The 16585-nt window shown below is 46.7% G+C and overlaps 1 protein-coding gene across 1 annotated transcript in view; it reads right to left on the reverse strand.

Annotated features, from left to right (window-relative positions):
• Positions 1 to 368: 368 nt before the first annotated feature.
• The window catches only part of LOC121551455 (guanine nucleotide-binding protein subunit alpha-13), a 36165-nt gene continuing 19948 nt past the window's right edge, over positions 369 to 16585 (reverse strand). The window contains exons 3-5 of the mRNA XM_041864122.2: positions 5895 to 5945; positions 3674 to 3874; positions 369 to 3598 (exon numbers count right to left, since the gene is read on the reverse strand). Of these exons, the coding sequence (XP_041720056.1) occupies positions 3227 to 3598; positions 3674 to 3874; positions 5895 to 5945 (624 nt within the window). The 3' untranslated portion in view covers positions 369 to 3226. The remainder of the gene's footprint in view (positions 3599 to 3673; positions 3875 to 5894; positions 5946 to 16585) is intronic.

Below are 16585 nucleotides of genomic sequence, written 5' to 3' on the forward strand. Positions count from 1 at the left end.
CCATGGTGCTTGCCTATGGAGCAGTGAGGGGAACGGCACCTCTGTACCTTCAGGCTCTGATCAGTCCCTACACCCAAACGAGGGCATTGCGTTCATCCACCTCTGGCCTGCTGGCTCCCCTTCCTCTGCGGAAGCACAGTTCCCGCTCAGCCCAGTCAAAACTGTTTGCTGCTCTGGCACCCCAATGGTGGAACAAGCTCCCTCACGACGCCAGGACAGCGGAGTCACTCACCACCTTCCGGAGACATTTGAAACCCCACCTCTTTAAGGAATACCTGGGATAGGATAAAGTAATCCTTCTACCCCCCCCTTACCCCACCCGCAAAAAATAAAAATAAAAAACACATTGTAAAGTGGTTATCCCACTGGCTATAAGGTGAATGCACCAATTTGTAAGTCGCTCTGGATAAGAGCGTCTGCTAAATGACGTAAATGTAAATGACACAGTTTCCCCCTTACTCTCATCTCTGTCAGGAAAAAGTATGTCTAGGATGAGACTCCACAAGGTTTACAAGGCTGATCACTGTCTCTTCCCTCTAGGATGAGACTCCACAGGGTTTACAAGGCTGATCACAGTCTCTTCCCTCTAGGATGAGACTCCACAGGGTTTACAAGGCTGATCACTGTCTCTTCCCTCTAGGATGAGACTCCACAGGGTTTACAAGGCTGATCACTGTCTCTTCCCTCTAGGATGAGACTCCACAAGGTTTACAAGGCTGATCACTGTCTCTTCCCTCTAGGATGAGACTCCACAGGGTTTACAAGGCTGATCACTGTCTCTTCCCTCTAGGATGAGACTCCACAGGGTTTACAAGGCTGATCACAGTCTCTTCCCTCTAGGATGAGACTCCACAGGGTTTACAAGGCTGATCACTGTCTCTTCCCTCTAGGATGAGACTCCACAAGGTTTACAAGGCTGATCACTGTCTCTTCCCTCTAGGATGAGACTCCACAGGGTTTACAAGGCTGATCACAGTCTCTTCCCTCTAGGATGAGACTCCACAGGGTTTACAAGGCTGATCACTGTCTCTTCCCTCTAGGATGAGACTCCACAGGGTTTACAAGGCTGATCACTGTCTCTTCCCTCTAGGATGAGACTCCACAAGGTTTACAAGGCTGATCACTGTCTCTTCCCTCTAGGATGAGACTCCACAGGGTTTACAAGGCTGATCACTGTCTCTTCCCTATAGGATGAGACTCCACAGGGTTTACAAGGCTGATCACGTTCTCTTCCCTCTAGGATGAGACTCCACAGGGTTTACAAGGCTGATCACGTTCTCTTCCCTCTAGGATGAGACTCCACAGGGTTTACAAGGCTGATCACGTTCTCTTCCCTCTAGGATGAGACTCCACAGGGTTTACAAGGCTGATCACTGTCTCTTCCCTATAGGATGAGACTCCACAGGGTTTACAAGGCTGATCACGTTCTCTTCCCTCTAGGATGAGACTCCACAGGGTTTACAAGGCTGATCACTGTCTCTTCCCTATAGGATGAGACTCCACAGGGTTTACAAGGCGGATCACTTGCTTACACACACACACACACACACACACACACACACACACAGACAGCCAGACAGACAGAGAGCCAGACAGACAGAGAAAAAAGGAGGACTGGAAGAGGGGTATCACCAGCCGGCAAGTTGTTTAGACTACCAGCCTCTGATGGACAGCTGCCTGTACCTGTGTGTCAGGACTTAGGCAAGTGAATATCATTGGTCTAAATACACAAATAAGTGGTCCACAATGTGTCCTGAGAATCAGCTCAGTAGTTTATCGACTGGTCTGAGTGGTATGTCTGTGTCTGTGCTCAGACCCTCTTCCATAGCCTTTAACACTGTCCATCAGCAGTAAAACCTTTCAAATATAACTTAAGAGAATGTTTAGGTACATATATTCATAATACATCTATTTATGTTAAAAAAAACTAGGCGGAAAATCCAAAGAAATTAAACTGATCAAAAAAACTAAAGTTCCAAACAGTAAGGCCAGGACTAAGACAGGGATCAGGTCAGAACAGAGTCTCTAAGGGTGGTGTGTGTGTGTATAGCGCTGTTTGGTAGGTAATCATCAGGCTGTGGAATCATTAAGGATTAGTTTTAGTACAGTGCTGTAAAGTCCCCCACTCTTTAACGTCCCCCCCTGCAACAACAACAACAAACAAGCTCTCCGCTGGCGGTTGGTTTTTCTGTTCCACATCCAGATAGTGACACGGGGAATGATTTGCTCTCAGAATGGTCGGAGTCCACGGTGATGACATAATCAAGCTCCGAGGGAAAAGGAAGCGTAGAATCAAGCCAGTTCAAGGCAGGTGGGTGGTGGGAGTGGAGGTGCAGTGACAGGCTGACGCCAGTAAAACAGAGTCATCACCCTCTTCCTCCTACTCTTCCTCAATCTTGCAATTTGTTTTACAGCGTTACCACCACTCTTCCCTAGTTGCCGTGGGAGACAACCTTTGACCCCCCAACACAGAAATGCCAGTTGACCCCTCACCCGTGACCGCTAACCTCCAGCAGTGGTCTGGGCTGCTCAGACAGGTTACAGTGTGACAGTTAAGAGTGAACCAACAGAGTGAATATACTAATATAGAACACAAAAGATCTAGGATCAGCTTCCCCTCCCCTCCCCTTCCATCCTGACCTTACCTATTAGTGGGGGAAATGAAAAACGGACCCAAGATCAGCGTCTAAGGGAAACTTCATCCTACACCCAGGAGTTAAGAGTGAACAGAACATATCAACATATGTACAGACTCTGGAATAGTTCATTACAGAGAGGAGAGGGGTGTGTGTGAGGAGGCGGCTCTGGAATAGTCCATTACAGAGAGGAGAGGGGTGTGTGTGTTTGTGTGTGAGGATAGGAGGGACTGGGAGAGCTCATTTACAGTGGTTTTAGAGGGGGGGAATCGGGATAGAACAGCCAGGTACAAGGCCATTAGAAGTGGTAACAGGGTTCAGTGGTCAAGGGTCATAGGTGACAGCCTGCACCAGGGGTGACTGGAGGTCAGGGGGTCAAGGTGAGGGCTCACAGACAGATGTGGGGTTAAAGGTCAAGGGTCATAAGGTGACTTAAAAGGTCACGACACATGTCACAGTGTAGCACAATACAACTCTGTTGCTCTCTGTTCATCGCCCTGCAATCATTGCAGGTCAGGGGGTCACGGTGAGGGGTCACGGGGGGGTTAAAGGCCAAAAGGTGACTTCAAAAGGTCATAACCCCCCTGCGATCACTGCAGCATGAGCTGCTTTAGGTTGTCGTGGAGGATGGTGTCCTTGACGTCTCGGAATACCAGGCGAATGTTCTCCGTGTTGATGGCTGTTGTGAAGTGGTGGTACAGGGGCTTCTGTGTCACGTCCCTCCTCTTCCCCCGGAAACAGTCCACTAGGAACCTCTGTACGTCGGCCAGGCTGTGTGGCTCCCCGGGGTACTCTGGGAAATAGTCCTTGATGGGGACGGAGCGCACCTTGTCCTCCAGAAGGTCTGTCTTGTTGAGGAACAGGATGATGGAGACGTTGGAGAAGACCCGATTGTTGACGATCGTCTCGAAGATGTTGAGAGACTCGCTGAGACGGTTGGTCTGACGGTCCTCCATCAACACCTGGGGGGGAGGAGAGGAGGTTAGGGGAGTAGGGTGTGTGTGTGTGAAATAGAGAGTGTGTGTCTGTAAACCCACCTGGTCATACTCTGAAGAGGACACAAGGAAGAGGATGGAGGTGACAGAGTCAAAACACTCAAACCATCTCTTTCTTTCCGACCTTTGACCCCCCACGTCCACCATCTTAAATGGAACGTTCTTGATCTCAAAGTCGTACTCATGGATGCCCTTGGTAGGCTTACGGGCTAGGAGAATATCCTGCTGAGTCGGCAGGTAGTCCTGGAGGGGGGGAGAGAGAGAGAGACAATATGAGAGAGAGAGAGAATGAGAGATGGAATGAGAGAGATTTGCTAGCTAACAAGGTAGAACAGTTGAATTGTTATGAACACACCCTCCTGTCCTTCTCCAGCTGTTTGAACAGCATGCTAGCCTGTTCACTTTGTTCAGATGGTGAAATCAAGTAGCCTACCTTATTTCTCAGAATGAGAACGAGTTGCCAATTCCTTATATAATTGTGTTTTATGCTCATTGCACATTTATAAAACACAGACTAGACAGCTAGTATAACAGTCTGGCTAAAATTCTGCTAGTGGTATGTGGTACCGCAATGCTGCGTGTGACAAACTGAGCATTAATTTTCCAGAATCAATGTTCATTGATACTCCCATTTTAGTAGTGTCTGCTCTGCACTCAATTTTAGGAGTTGAGACATAAAAATTATTGGAAAGGTTAACTTCTCCTCTATTACAGTAAAATAATGTCTCCATGTGTTTCGGTGTCCATATGACCGATTCTGTTGGACCAAACCTCAAATGCAAATAGCGAGTTGACACCGTTTGTCAGAGAGGAAGAAGTGATCTCTCATCTTTGTTGTTGTGAGTGGCAGGGGGAGGGGCTTGGTGTGTGTGTCTAAATGGGAAGGTGCACAGCACAGAAGGAGTGAAAGCGAAGAGACCAAAAAGACAACATGAGAACATGCAGACATAATAAAACAAGATCTTCACAAATTGGAGGGAGGGAGAACTTCACAAATTGGAGGAAGGGAAGGAGATCTTCACAAACTGGAGGAAGGGAAGGAGATCTTCACACTGAAGGAGGGAGATCTTCACAAACTGGAGGAAGGGAAGGAGGTCTTCACACACTGAAGGAGGGAGGTCTTCACACACTGAAGGAGGGAGGGAGATCTTCACACTGAAGGAGGGAGGGAGATCTTCACACTGAAGGAGGGAGGTCTTCACACACTGAAGGAGGGAGGTCTTCACACACTGAAGGAGGGAGGTCTTCACACACTGAAGGAGGGAGATCTTCCCAAAATGAAGGAGGGAGATCTTCCCAAAATAAAGGAGGGAGATCTTCCCAAAATGAAGGAGGGAGATCTTCCCAAAAACTGGTGTCAGGAAACAAGTCACCACAGAGTGAAATTTGATCTGTCATAAACAGAATGACTCCTATATCAGGGAATGACTCCTATATCAGGGAATGACTCCTATCTCAGGGAATGACTCCTATCTCAGGGAATGACTCCTATCTCAGGGAATGACTCCTATCTCAGGGAATGACTCCTATCTCAGGGAATGACTCCTATCTCAGGGAATGACTCCTATCTCAGGGAATGACTCCTATCTCAGGGAATGACTCCTATCTCAGGGAATCTTTATAGAACCTGTTTAATCTTTCATGACTTTTTATTATCCCCCTGTTATAAAAACATCTTCCCAAAGTGAAGTGCAAAGCAGAATGTGTCTCTGTGTGTGTGTGTGTGTCTGTGTGTGTGTGTGTGTCTGTGTGTGTGTGTGTGTGTGTGTGTATGTTCCACGCCAGAGGAGAATTCCTGACATTCTAGACGCTGTGACATCAAAGGTCAGGCTGCACTGGAAAAGCCATCGGTGATGTCACCACCAGGATACCAACCAGGAATACAGAGATACCCACACACTAAACACACACACCTCATTCCTCTGCACTGTCAGTAAAGAACAGAGAGACAAGTTGAGAGAGGTAGAGAGAGAGAGAGAGACAGAGGTCAGTTTCCCCCTCTCCCTCTCAGCTCTGCTCCACATCCTCTTTAGTCAGGAGATCAGACCTTAGCTAGCAACACAACCTGACATCTCAGAGAGAGATGGAGAGATGTGAGGAGATGGATAGAATGACAGAGGGAGGAGAAGGACAGAAGGAGAGACTGATGGCTTCACTTCTCTTTTCATTCTGACTGTTATTTCATCTGCTGTAGTGAATACATGTGTTTATTCCTCTGTACATTAGTGATTGGCCGAGTGTCAGAGAGATAGGTGGGACTTACCGGCTGTCCCAGCTTTTCCAAATTATCCAGGAAATACTTCACAGATTCCCCCTGAGATAGAGAGAGAGACAAAGAGAGGACATTAATGTCATATTTGTTCAGTTATTCAGAGTACAAGCACACTTACTGCAGAAGTCCTATTATTCATATTAATGTTATTCAAAAGTACTGCTGGTGTGGGTGGATATGAAACGCCAAGGCCTCCTTTAAAACACTCGGTTAAAACAGGAAGACAAGAAAAGTGTGTTGACCTCTGACACACACAGAGCGCAAACACACACACAAACAGCAGCGCTGCGTGAAAATCAAGGCGATGTGGCGAAACTCACTTCCTGTGACCGCCTGACTAAGCAGGAAATGCAGAGATCTCAGAACAAACACCCACACTGCATCTATAAACTAAACCCTGAGTAATGGGAACAAGCTGCATCTATAAACTAAACCCTCAGTAATGGGAACAAGCTGCATCTATAAACTAAACACTGAGTAATGGGAACAAGCTGCTCAGGAAGCAGTAGAAACAAACAAACAAGAAGAAGGAGAGTGTGTGTGTGTGTGTGTGTTTGAGTCCATCTTAATGTTCTGGGACACAGAGCGAGAGAAAGAGCGCGAGAGAGATAGAGGGGGCGAGGTCTGACGGTGACATGAGACATTGTGCAGGGCATGTGAGAGAGAGAGACTAGAATCTGAAGTCAAATGTCTACTGTTTGCTGATGATCTGGTGCTTCTGTCACCAACCAAGGAGGGCATACAGCAGCACCTACAGTGAGGGGAAAAAAGTATTTGATCCCCTGCTGATTTTGTAAGTTTGCCCACTGACAAAGACATGATCAGTCTATAATTTTAATGGTAGGTTTATTTGAACAGTGAGAGACAGAATAACAACAAAAAAATCCAGAAAAACGCATGTCAAAAATTTTATAAATTGAGTAAAGTGGTAGAGGAGAGAGAGAGAAACCGAGCTGTGGCCTGGAAAACACCACAAGCACACAGTACAGCTGTGAAACCACAGAGGTAGCACTACCAGCCGTGGGTAGTGGAGACACGATGCCTTAACCCCCAGGAGGATGAAACCACAGAGGTTGCACTACCAGCCGTGGGTAGTGGAGACACGATGCCTTAACCCCCAGGAGGATGAAACCACAGAGGTAGCACTACCAGCCGTGGGTAGTGGAGACACGATGCCTTCACCCCCAGGAGGATGAAACCACAGAGGTAGCACTACCAGCCGTGGGTAGTGGAGACACGATGCCTTAACCCCCAGGAGGATGAAACCACAGAGGTAGCACTACCAGCCGTGGGTAGTGGAGACACGATGCCTTAACCCCCCAGGAGGATGAAACCACAGAGGTAGCACTACCAGCCGTGGGTAGTGGAGACACGATGCCTTAACCCCCAGGAGGATGAAACCACAGAGGTAGCACTACCAGCCGTGGGTAGTGGAGACACGATGCCTTAACCCCCAGGAGGATGAAACCACAGAGGTAGCACTACCAGCCGTGGGTAGTGGAGACACGATGCCTTCACCCCCAGGAGGATGAAACCACAGAGGTAGCACTACCAGCCGTGGGTAGTGGAGACACGATGCCTTCACCCCCAGGAGGATGAAACCACAGAGGTAGCACTACCAGCCGTGGGTAGTGGAGACACGATGCCTTCACCCCCAGGAGGATGAAACCACAGAGGTAGCACTACCAGCCGTGGGTAGTGGAGACACGATGCCTTAACCCCCAGGAGGATGAAACCACAGAGGTAGCACTACCAGCCGTGGGTAGTGGAGACACGATGCCTTAACCCCCAGGAGGATGAAGTACTCCTGAGTGGCGCAGTGGTCTAAGGCACTGCATCGCAGTGCTAACTGTGCCACTAGAGATCCTGGTTCGAATCCAGGCTCTGTCGCAGCCGGCCGCGACCGGGAGACTCATGGGCGGCGCACAATTGGCCCAGCGTCGTCCAGGGTAGGGGAGGGAATGGCCGGCAGGGATGTAGCTCAGTTGATAGAGCATGGCGTTTGCAACGCCAGGGTTGTGGGTTCGATTCCCACGGGGGGCCAGTATAAAAAAAATATATATTCACTAACTGTAAGTCGCTCTGGATAAGAGCGTCTGCTAAATGATTAAAATGTAAAATGTAATGAAACCACAGAGGTAGCACTACCAGCAGGATACAGGGTGAGAGGAGGAGGAGACAGGCGACGCCCTAAAGAGCCATAGATCCCAACACACTATTCTATGGGGAACCCCCCTCCTCCTAACACAACTACTTCTGTGGGACTTTCTTAGTCGGTGCTAACATAGGGGGCATGTGAGGTGCTGTGAAACCAGAAGGGGGCCACTAGCAGAAGGACTAGGTAGTGTTTACCATGGCTTTAGATTAGCATCCAGGGGCAAGCGGGCAACCTTATCCACGTCACCTGAAACTGTTAAACACATAAACAAGTCTGAATGATTCAGTCACGCTGTTAATCATCCCACTCAGGGTTCCACTCTGTCACCTGAAACTTTTAAAAAGTCTCTTGTGTGACTCACATAGACAACATGGGGAAAAGACCCCAAGACTGCTGTTGTGGTTAAACCTCGAGATATTAGTCACGGAGATGGTATGACAACAGAAATAGAATGAAGGAACACTGACAAACAAATAGTTTCCAGAAGAAGTGACTGATACTAAGAGTTAAAACAGTAGGTGTTTACAGGCCTGTTTCTGGTTCCCACATGGTTAATGTGCTAATAATCAGATGACAGTCTTTTTCCTTTCCTGAGAACAACTTAGTCTTATTTGAACGTAACTGCCATCAACTTTCACGCCACAGGTTTGTATACAACTGTCTGGTTACACAGGTGAACCTGACATTCAAATAAAGCTTTGAGGATTTTAATGTGAGACGCAGACGGTGCCCGTTTGTCTTGTGATGTTCTACTAACAGCAATAAAATAATAAAGAGAGACAGAAAGAGCGAGAGAGATATGTAGGAACTTCAGAGAGAGGGAGAGCGTGTGTAAGAGTGAGAGAGGAAGAGTATGAAAACCCATAGACAGTGCTTGAAGCTTTGCCAAACCAGTGTACAGTCATAATAGAAGCATTTCCACAAAACTATTTAAGCTTCCAGTCAGACCAACAACACCGAGCAGAGCAGATCACTGTGGCGAGACAGTGGCGCCAAAATCACATGGACCAAACCAATACAGAAAGGGGTAGAAAACTGATTAGGTAGAATCCATTGGGAAGTGATTTGGATTAGAATGGAATAGAACAGCGTGATAGAACATCATGGAACAAACAAATATCAATGGAATAGAATGGCATTGATTCGAAGAGAGTAGAATGATAGAATCGAATGTTCTAGGGTGGAATATAACAGAATGATAGAATCAAATGTTCTAGGGTGGAATAGAACAGAATGATAGAATCTAATGTTCTAGGGTGGAATAGAACAGAATGATAGAATAGAATGTTCTAGGGTGGAATAGAACAGAATGATATAATCTAATGTTCTAGGGTGGAATAGAACAGAATGATAGAATCTAATGTTCTAGGGTGGAATAGAACAGAATGATAGAATAGAATGTTCTAGGGTGGAATAGAACAGAATGATAGAATCTAATGTTCTAGGGTGGAATAGAACAGAATGATAGAATCTAATGTTCTAGGGTGGAATAGAACAGAATGATAGAATAGAATGTTCTAGGGTGGAATAGAACAGAATGATATAATCTAATGTTCTAGGGTGGAATAGAACAGAATGATAGAATCTAATGTTCTAGGGTGGAATAGAACAGAATGATAGAATCTAATGTTCTAGGGTGGAATAGAACATAATAATTTAATGGAATATTGTCCTCCTGTCCCAAATGAACCAGCTGAAGTAACATGACATTCTCTAGTCTATCTAACCTAATCCATCTGACCTGGCATACTGCTGACCAAATAGAAGTGTGTGTGTGTGTGCGTGTGTGTGAGAGAGAGTGCGTCAGTTTGACAGTGCTTTCACTTCCCCTGCGTTCCCCTACCCAGTTGAGCAACAGTTTGACACGCGTAAGGAAACCACATCCCCTCAGCCCTGCCTCTACTTTGACGTCATCCTGCTATCTCCTGCTAGGCTCTGAGGCAGGTGGACGATCAACTGTCACTAACTGTCAAAATATCTCTCTAGAATGAAGAGGATCAAAATGTTATGGTAACCAGGATGGATTACTGTGGTTACGGTCTCTGGGGTGACTGGAACCTGAAGAGAAGCCTGTAGTCAGTGTGTAATGTTATGGTAACCAGGATGGATTACTGTGGTTACGGTCTCTGGGGTGACTGGAACCTGAAGAGAAGCCTGTAGTCAGCGTGTAATGTTATGGTAACCAGGATGGATTACTGTGGTTACGGTCTCTGGGGTGACTGGAACCTGAAGAGAAGCCTGTAGTCAGTATGTAATGTTATGGTAACCAGGATGGATTACTGTGGTTACGGTCTCTGGGGTGACTGGAACCTGAAGAGAAGCCTGTAGTCAGCGTGTAATGTTATGGTAACCAGGATGGATTACTGTGGTTACGGTCTCTGGGGTGACTGGAACCTGAAGAGAAGCCTGTAGTCAGCGTGTAATGTTATGGTAACCAGGATGGATTACTGTGGTTATGGTCTCTGGGGTGACTGGAACCTGAAGAGAAGCCTGTAGTCAGCGTGTAATGTTATGGTAACCAGGATGGATTACTGTGGTTACGGTCTCTGGGGTGACTGGAACCTGAAGAGAAGCCTGTAGTCAGCGTGTAATGTTATGGTAACCAGGATGGATTACTGTGGTTACGGTCTCTGGGGTGACTGGAACCTGAAGAGAAGCCTGTAGTCAGCGTGTAATGTTATGGTAACCAGGATGGATTACTGTGGTTACGGTCTCTGGGGTGACTGGAACCTGAAGAGAAGCCTGTAGTCAGCGTGTAATGTTATGGTAACCAGGATGGATTACTGTGGTTACGGTCTCTGGGGTGACTGGAACCTGAAGAGAAGCCTGTAGTCAGCGTGTAATGTTATGGTAACCAGGATGGATTACTGTGGTTACGGTCTCTGGGGTGACTGGAACCTGAAGAGAAGCCTGTAGTCAGTGTGTAATGTTATGGTAACCAGGATGGATTACTGTGGTTACGGTCTCTGGGGTGACTGGAACCTGAAGAGAAGCCTGTAGTCAGCGTGTAATGTTATGGTAACCAGGATGGATTACTGTGGTTACGGTCTCTGGGGTGACTGGAACCTGAAGAGAAGCCTGTAGTCAGCGTGTAATGTTATGGTAACCAGGATGGATTACTGTGGTTACGGTCTCTGGGGTGACTGGAACCTGAAGAGAAGCCTGTAGTCAGCGTGTAATGTTATGGTAACCAGGATGGATTACTGTGGTTACGGTCTCTGGGGTGACTGGAACCTGAAGAGAAGCCTGTAGTCAGCGTGTAATGTTATGGTAACCAGGATGGATTACTGTGGTTACGGTCTCTGGGGTGACTGGAACCTGAAGAGAAGCCTGTAGTCAGCGTGTAATGTTATGGTAACCAGGATGGATTACTGTGGTTACGGTCTCTGGGGTGACTGGAACCTGAAGAGAAGCCTGTAGTCAGCGTGTAATGTTATGGTAACCAGGATGGATTACTGTGGTTACGGTCTCTGGGGTGACTGGAACCTGAAGAGAAGCCTGTAGTCAGTGTGTAATGTTATGGTAACAAGGATGGATTACTGTGGTTACGGTCTCTGGGGTGACTGGAACCTGAAGAGAAGCCTGTAGTCAGCGTGTAATGTTATGGTAACCAGGATGGATTACTGTGGTTACGGTCTCTGGGGTGACTGGAACCTGAAGAGAAGCCTGTAGTCAGTGTGTAATGTTATGGTAACGAGGATGGATTACTGTGGTTACGGTCTCTGGGGTGACTGGAACCTGAAGAGAAGCCTGTAGTCAGCGTGTAATGTTATGGTAACCAGGATGGATTACTATGGTTACGGTCTCTGGGGTGACTGGAACCTGAAGAGAAGCCTGTAGTCAGCGTGTAATGTTATGGTAACCAGGATGGATTACTGTGGTTACGGTCTCTGGGGTGACTGGAACCTGAAGAGAAGCCTGTAGTCAGCGTGTAATGTTATGGTAACCAGGATGGATTACTGTGGTTACGGTCTCTGGGGTGACTGGAACCTGAAGAGAAGCCTGTAGTCAGTGTGTAATGTTATGGTAACCAGGATGGATTACTGTGGTTACGGTCTCTGGGGTGACTGGAACCTGAAGAGAAGCCTGTAGTCAGCGTGTAATGTTATGGTAACCAGGATGGATTACTGTGGTTACGGTCTCTGGGGTGACTGGAACCTGAAGAGAAGCCTGTAGTCAGCGTGTAATGTTATGGTAACCAGGATGGATTACTGTGGTTACGGTCTCTGGGGTGACTGGAACCTGAAGAGAAGCCTGTAGTCAGCGTGTAATGTTATGGTAACCAGGATGGATTACTGTGGTTACGGTCTCTGGGGTGACTGGAACCTGAAGAGAAGCCTGTAGTCAGCGTGTAATGTTATGGTAACCAGGATGGATTACTGTGGTTACGGTCTCTGGGGTGACTGGAACCTGAAGAGAAGCCTGTAGTCAGCGTGTAATGTTATGGTAACCAGGATGGATTACTGTGGTTATGGTCTCTGGGGTGACTGGAACCTGAAGAGAAGCCTGTAGTCAGCGTGTAATGTTATGGTAACCAGGATGGATTACTGTGGTTACGGTCTCTGGGGTGACTGGAACCTGAAGAGAAGCCTGTAGTCAGCGTGTAATGTTATGGTAACCAGGATGGATTACTGTGGTTACGGTCTCTGGGGTGACTGGAACCTGAAGAGAAGCCTGTAGTCAGCGTGTAATGTTATGGTAACCAGGATGGATTACTGTGGTTACGGTCTCTGGGGTGACTGGAACCTGAAGAGAAGCCTGTAGTCAGCGTGTAATGTTATGGTAACCAGGATGGATTACTGTGGTTACGGTCTCTGGGGTGACTGGAACCTGAAGAGAAGCCTGTAGTCAGCGTGTAATGTTATGGTAACCAGGATGGATTACTGTGGTTACGGTCTCTGGGGTGACTGGAACCTGAAGAGAAGCCTGTAGTCAGCGTGTAATGCTACCATTACAGTATCTGTAGTTAGAGCTCCGTCCATATAGGGGTTTTGGGTCCGATAGAGATTCTCATTTTTGGGGGCGACAAAACTTACTGATAATGATATAATCTGCAGATATACTGTTTCCAGGGGGAAATTTTAAAAAGTGTTATTTTTTTCCCCACACAGCGTTCTCATAAATTGCCATCCAAAAGAGCAAATTGTCCAAGAAATGCTTCAAATGTTGATTTCTTACATTGTGACAATAATGACGTCATGAGAATGGCTGCAAGTGTCCAGATCAGCTTGAGATTCCCTTTTTTCATCCTATTTATTCAATATCGGGTATTCGTGAAATTAACAGATCGGTAGGCTATATTGTAAAAAGCTGATATCAGGCGATAGTATTGGTGAAACAATATATCGGTCTACCCTATCTGTAGTGTTGACTGCTGCTACCACAGGGATAATATATGATCTGTAGTGTTGACTGCTACTACCACAGGGCTAATATATTATATGTAGTGTTGACTGCTACTACCACAGGGCTAATATATTATATGTAGTGTTGACTGCTGCTACCACAGGGCTAATATATTCTCTGTAGTGTTGACTGCTGCTACCACAGGGCTAATATATTCTCTGTAGTGTTGGGGAACGGGCGGGCTAGTCCATAGCATCAATGCCTTCCTCTTGCAGGAACTGCTGACACACTCCAGCCACATGAGGTCTAGCATTGTCTTGCATTAGGAGGAACCCAGGGCCAACCGCACCAGCATATGGTCTCACAAGGGGTCTGAGGATCTCATCTCGGGAGCTATTGGCAGTCAGGCTACCTCTGGCGACAAAGAAATGCCACCCCACACCATGACTGACCCACCGCCAAACCGGTCATGCTGGAGGATGTTGCAGGCAGCAGAACGTTCTCCACGGCGTCTCCAGACTCTGTCACGTGCTCAGTGTGAACCTGCTTTCATCTGTGAAGAGCACAGGGCGCCAGTGGCGAATTTGCCAATCTTGGTGTTCTCTGGCAAATGCCAAACGTCCTGCACGGTGTTGGGCTGTAAGCACAACCCCCACCTGTGGACGTCGGGCCCTCATACCACCCTCATGGAGTCTGTTTCTGACCGTTTGAGCAGACACATGCACATTTGTGGCCTGCTGGAGGTCATTTTGCAGGGCTCTGGCAGTGCTCCTCCTGCTCCTCCTTGCACAAAGGCGGAGGTAGCAGTCCTGCTGCTGGGTTGTTGCCCTCCTACGGCCTCCTCCACGTCTCCTGATGTACTGTCCTGACTCCTGGTAGCGCCTCCATGCTCTGGACACTACGCTGACAGACACAGCAAACCTTCTTGCCACAGCTCGCATTGATGTGCCATCCTGGATGAGCTGCACTACCTGAGCCACTTGTGTGGGTTGTAGACATCAGCCAGGAAGCATAGGAACTGAGAAGTGGTCTGTGATCACCACCTGCAGAACCACTTCTTTATTGGGGGTGTCTTGCTAATTGCCTATAATTTCCACCTGTTGTCTATTCCATTTGCACAACAGCATGTGAAATTTATTGTCAATCAGTGTTGCTTCCTAAGTGGACAGTTTGATTTCACAGAAGTGTGATTGACTTGGAGTTACATTGTGTAGTTTAAGTGTTCCCTTTATTTTTTTGAGCAGTGTATATTCTCTGTAGTGTTGACTGCTACTACCACAGGGCTAATATATTATCTGTAGTGTTGACTGCTACTACCACAGGGCTAATATATTATCTGTAGTGTTGACTGCTACTACCACAGGGCTAATGTATTATATGTAGTGTTGACTGCTTCTACCACAGGGCTAATATATTATCTGTAGTGTTGACTGCTGCTACCACAGGGCTAATATATTATCTGTAGTGTTGACTGCTGCTACCACAGGGCTAATATATTATCTGTAGTGTTGACTGCTGCTACCACAGGGCTAATATATTATCTGTAGTGTTGACTGCTACTACCACAGGGCTAATATATTATCTGTAGTGTTGACTGCTTTTACCACAGGGCTAATATATTATCTGTAGTGTTGACTGCTTCTACCACAGGGCTAATATATTATCTGTAGTGTTGACTGCTTCTACCACAGGGCTAATATATTATCTGTAGTGTTGACTGCTGCTACCACAGGGCTAATATATTATCTGTAGTGTTGACTGCTACTACCACAGGGCTAATATATTATCTGTAGTGTTGACTGCTACTACCACAGGGCTAATATATTATATGTAGTGTTGACTGCTTCTACCACAGGGCTAATATATTATCTGTAGTGTTGACTGCTGCTACCACAGGGCTAATATATTATCTGTAGTGTTGACTGCTGCTACCACAGGGATAATATATTATCTGTAGTGTTGACTGCTGCTACCACAGGGCTAATATATTATCTGTAGTGTTGACTGCTACTACCACAGGGCTAATATATTATCTGTAGTGTTGACTGCTTCTACCACAGGGCTAATATATTATCTGTAGTGTTGACTGCTTCTACCACAGGGCTAATATATTATCTGTAGTGTTGACTGCTGCTACCACAGGGCTAATATATTATCTGTAGTGTTGACTGCTACTACCACAGGGCTAATATATTATCTGTAGTGTTGACTGCTTCTACCACAGGGCTAATATATTATCTGTAGTGTTGACTGCTTCTACCACAGGGCTAATATATTATCTGTAGTGTTGACTGCTACTACCACAGGGCTAATATATTATCTGTAGTGTTGACTGCTTCTACCACAGGGCTAATATATTATCTGTAGTGTTGACTGCTTCTACCACAGGGCTAATATATTATCTGTAGTGTTGACTGCTGCTACCACAGGGCTAATATATTATCTGTAGTGTTGACTGCTACTACCACAGGGCTAATATATTCTCTGTAGTGTTGACTGCTACTACCACAGGGCTAATATATCTGTAGAATTTAGAGGAACCTGACTGGCCTAGGCTGACAGACTGTGGGAGGTGTATAGTAATAGTTGACGTCATTGTCCCACAATGGGAAATTGGTCTCAGCAATTTAAAAATACATGACAACAGGAATCATAACAGCAAATACATATCAAAAGGTGTATGTGTGTGTGGTCCAATCAGATGGGGAGTGTGCTGGCTCTCTTGTGATGGGCTGGTGTTGCACGGAGCCCAAGGTCTAATCACAGCTCAACATTCCTTTATGGATCAATCCCTCCGTTCCTCCCTCTCCTTCTCTATTCCTCCACCCCCCCTTATTTCCTTCCCTTCCTTTGTATATCTCCATTCCTCTTTCCCTAACCCCCCTCACACGTTCTCTTTGTTTTACAGCTCCTTCCCTCCCTCTTAGACTTAGATTATCTGGAAGAATGGAAACTCAGATATGAGGGGGAAAGGGTCATTTCAGGACTCAGCTGAAACACACTCTGGAGAGACTCTGCATCTACTGGCCATTAAACTGGACAGTTCCTCTACTAATGGCTTCTGGGATTGCTGCTGCACACACACACACACACACACACACACTCAGAGTATGCTGGTCCGGACATGAGGGGACATGACAGTGAGCAGCAGCCTGCCCAGCACTGATCCTCAGCACTG

This window comes from Coregonus clupeaformis, chromosome 35 (assembly GCF_020615455.1).
Source record: "Coregonus clupeaformis isolate EN_2021a chromosome 35, ASM2061545v1, whole genome shotgun sequence".
In the NCBI taxonomy this organism is placed as follows: domain Eukaryota; kingdom Metazoa; phylum Chordata; class Actinopteri; order Salmoniformes; family Salmonidae; genus Coregonus; species Coregonus clupeaformis.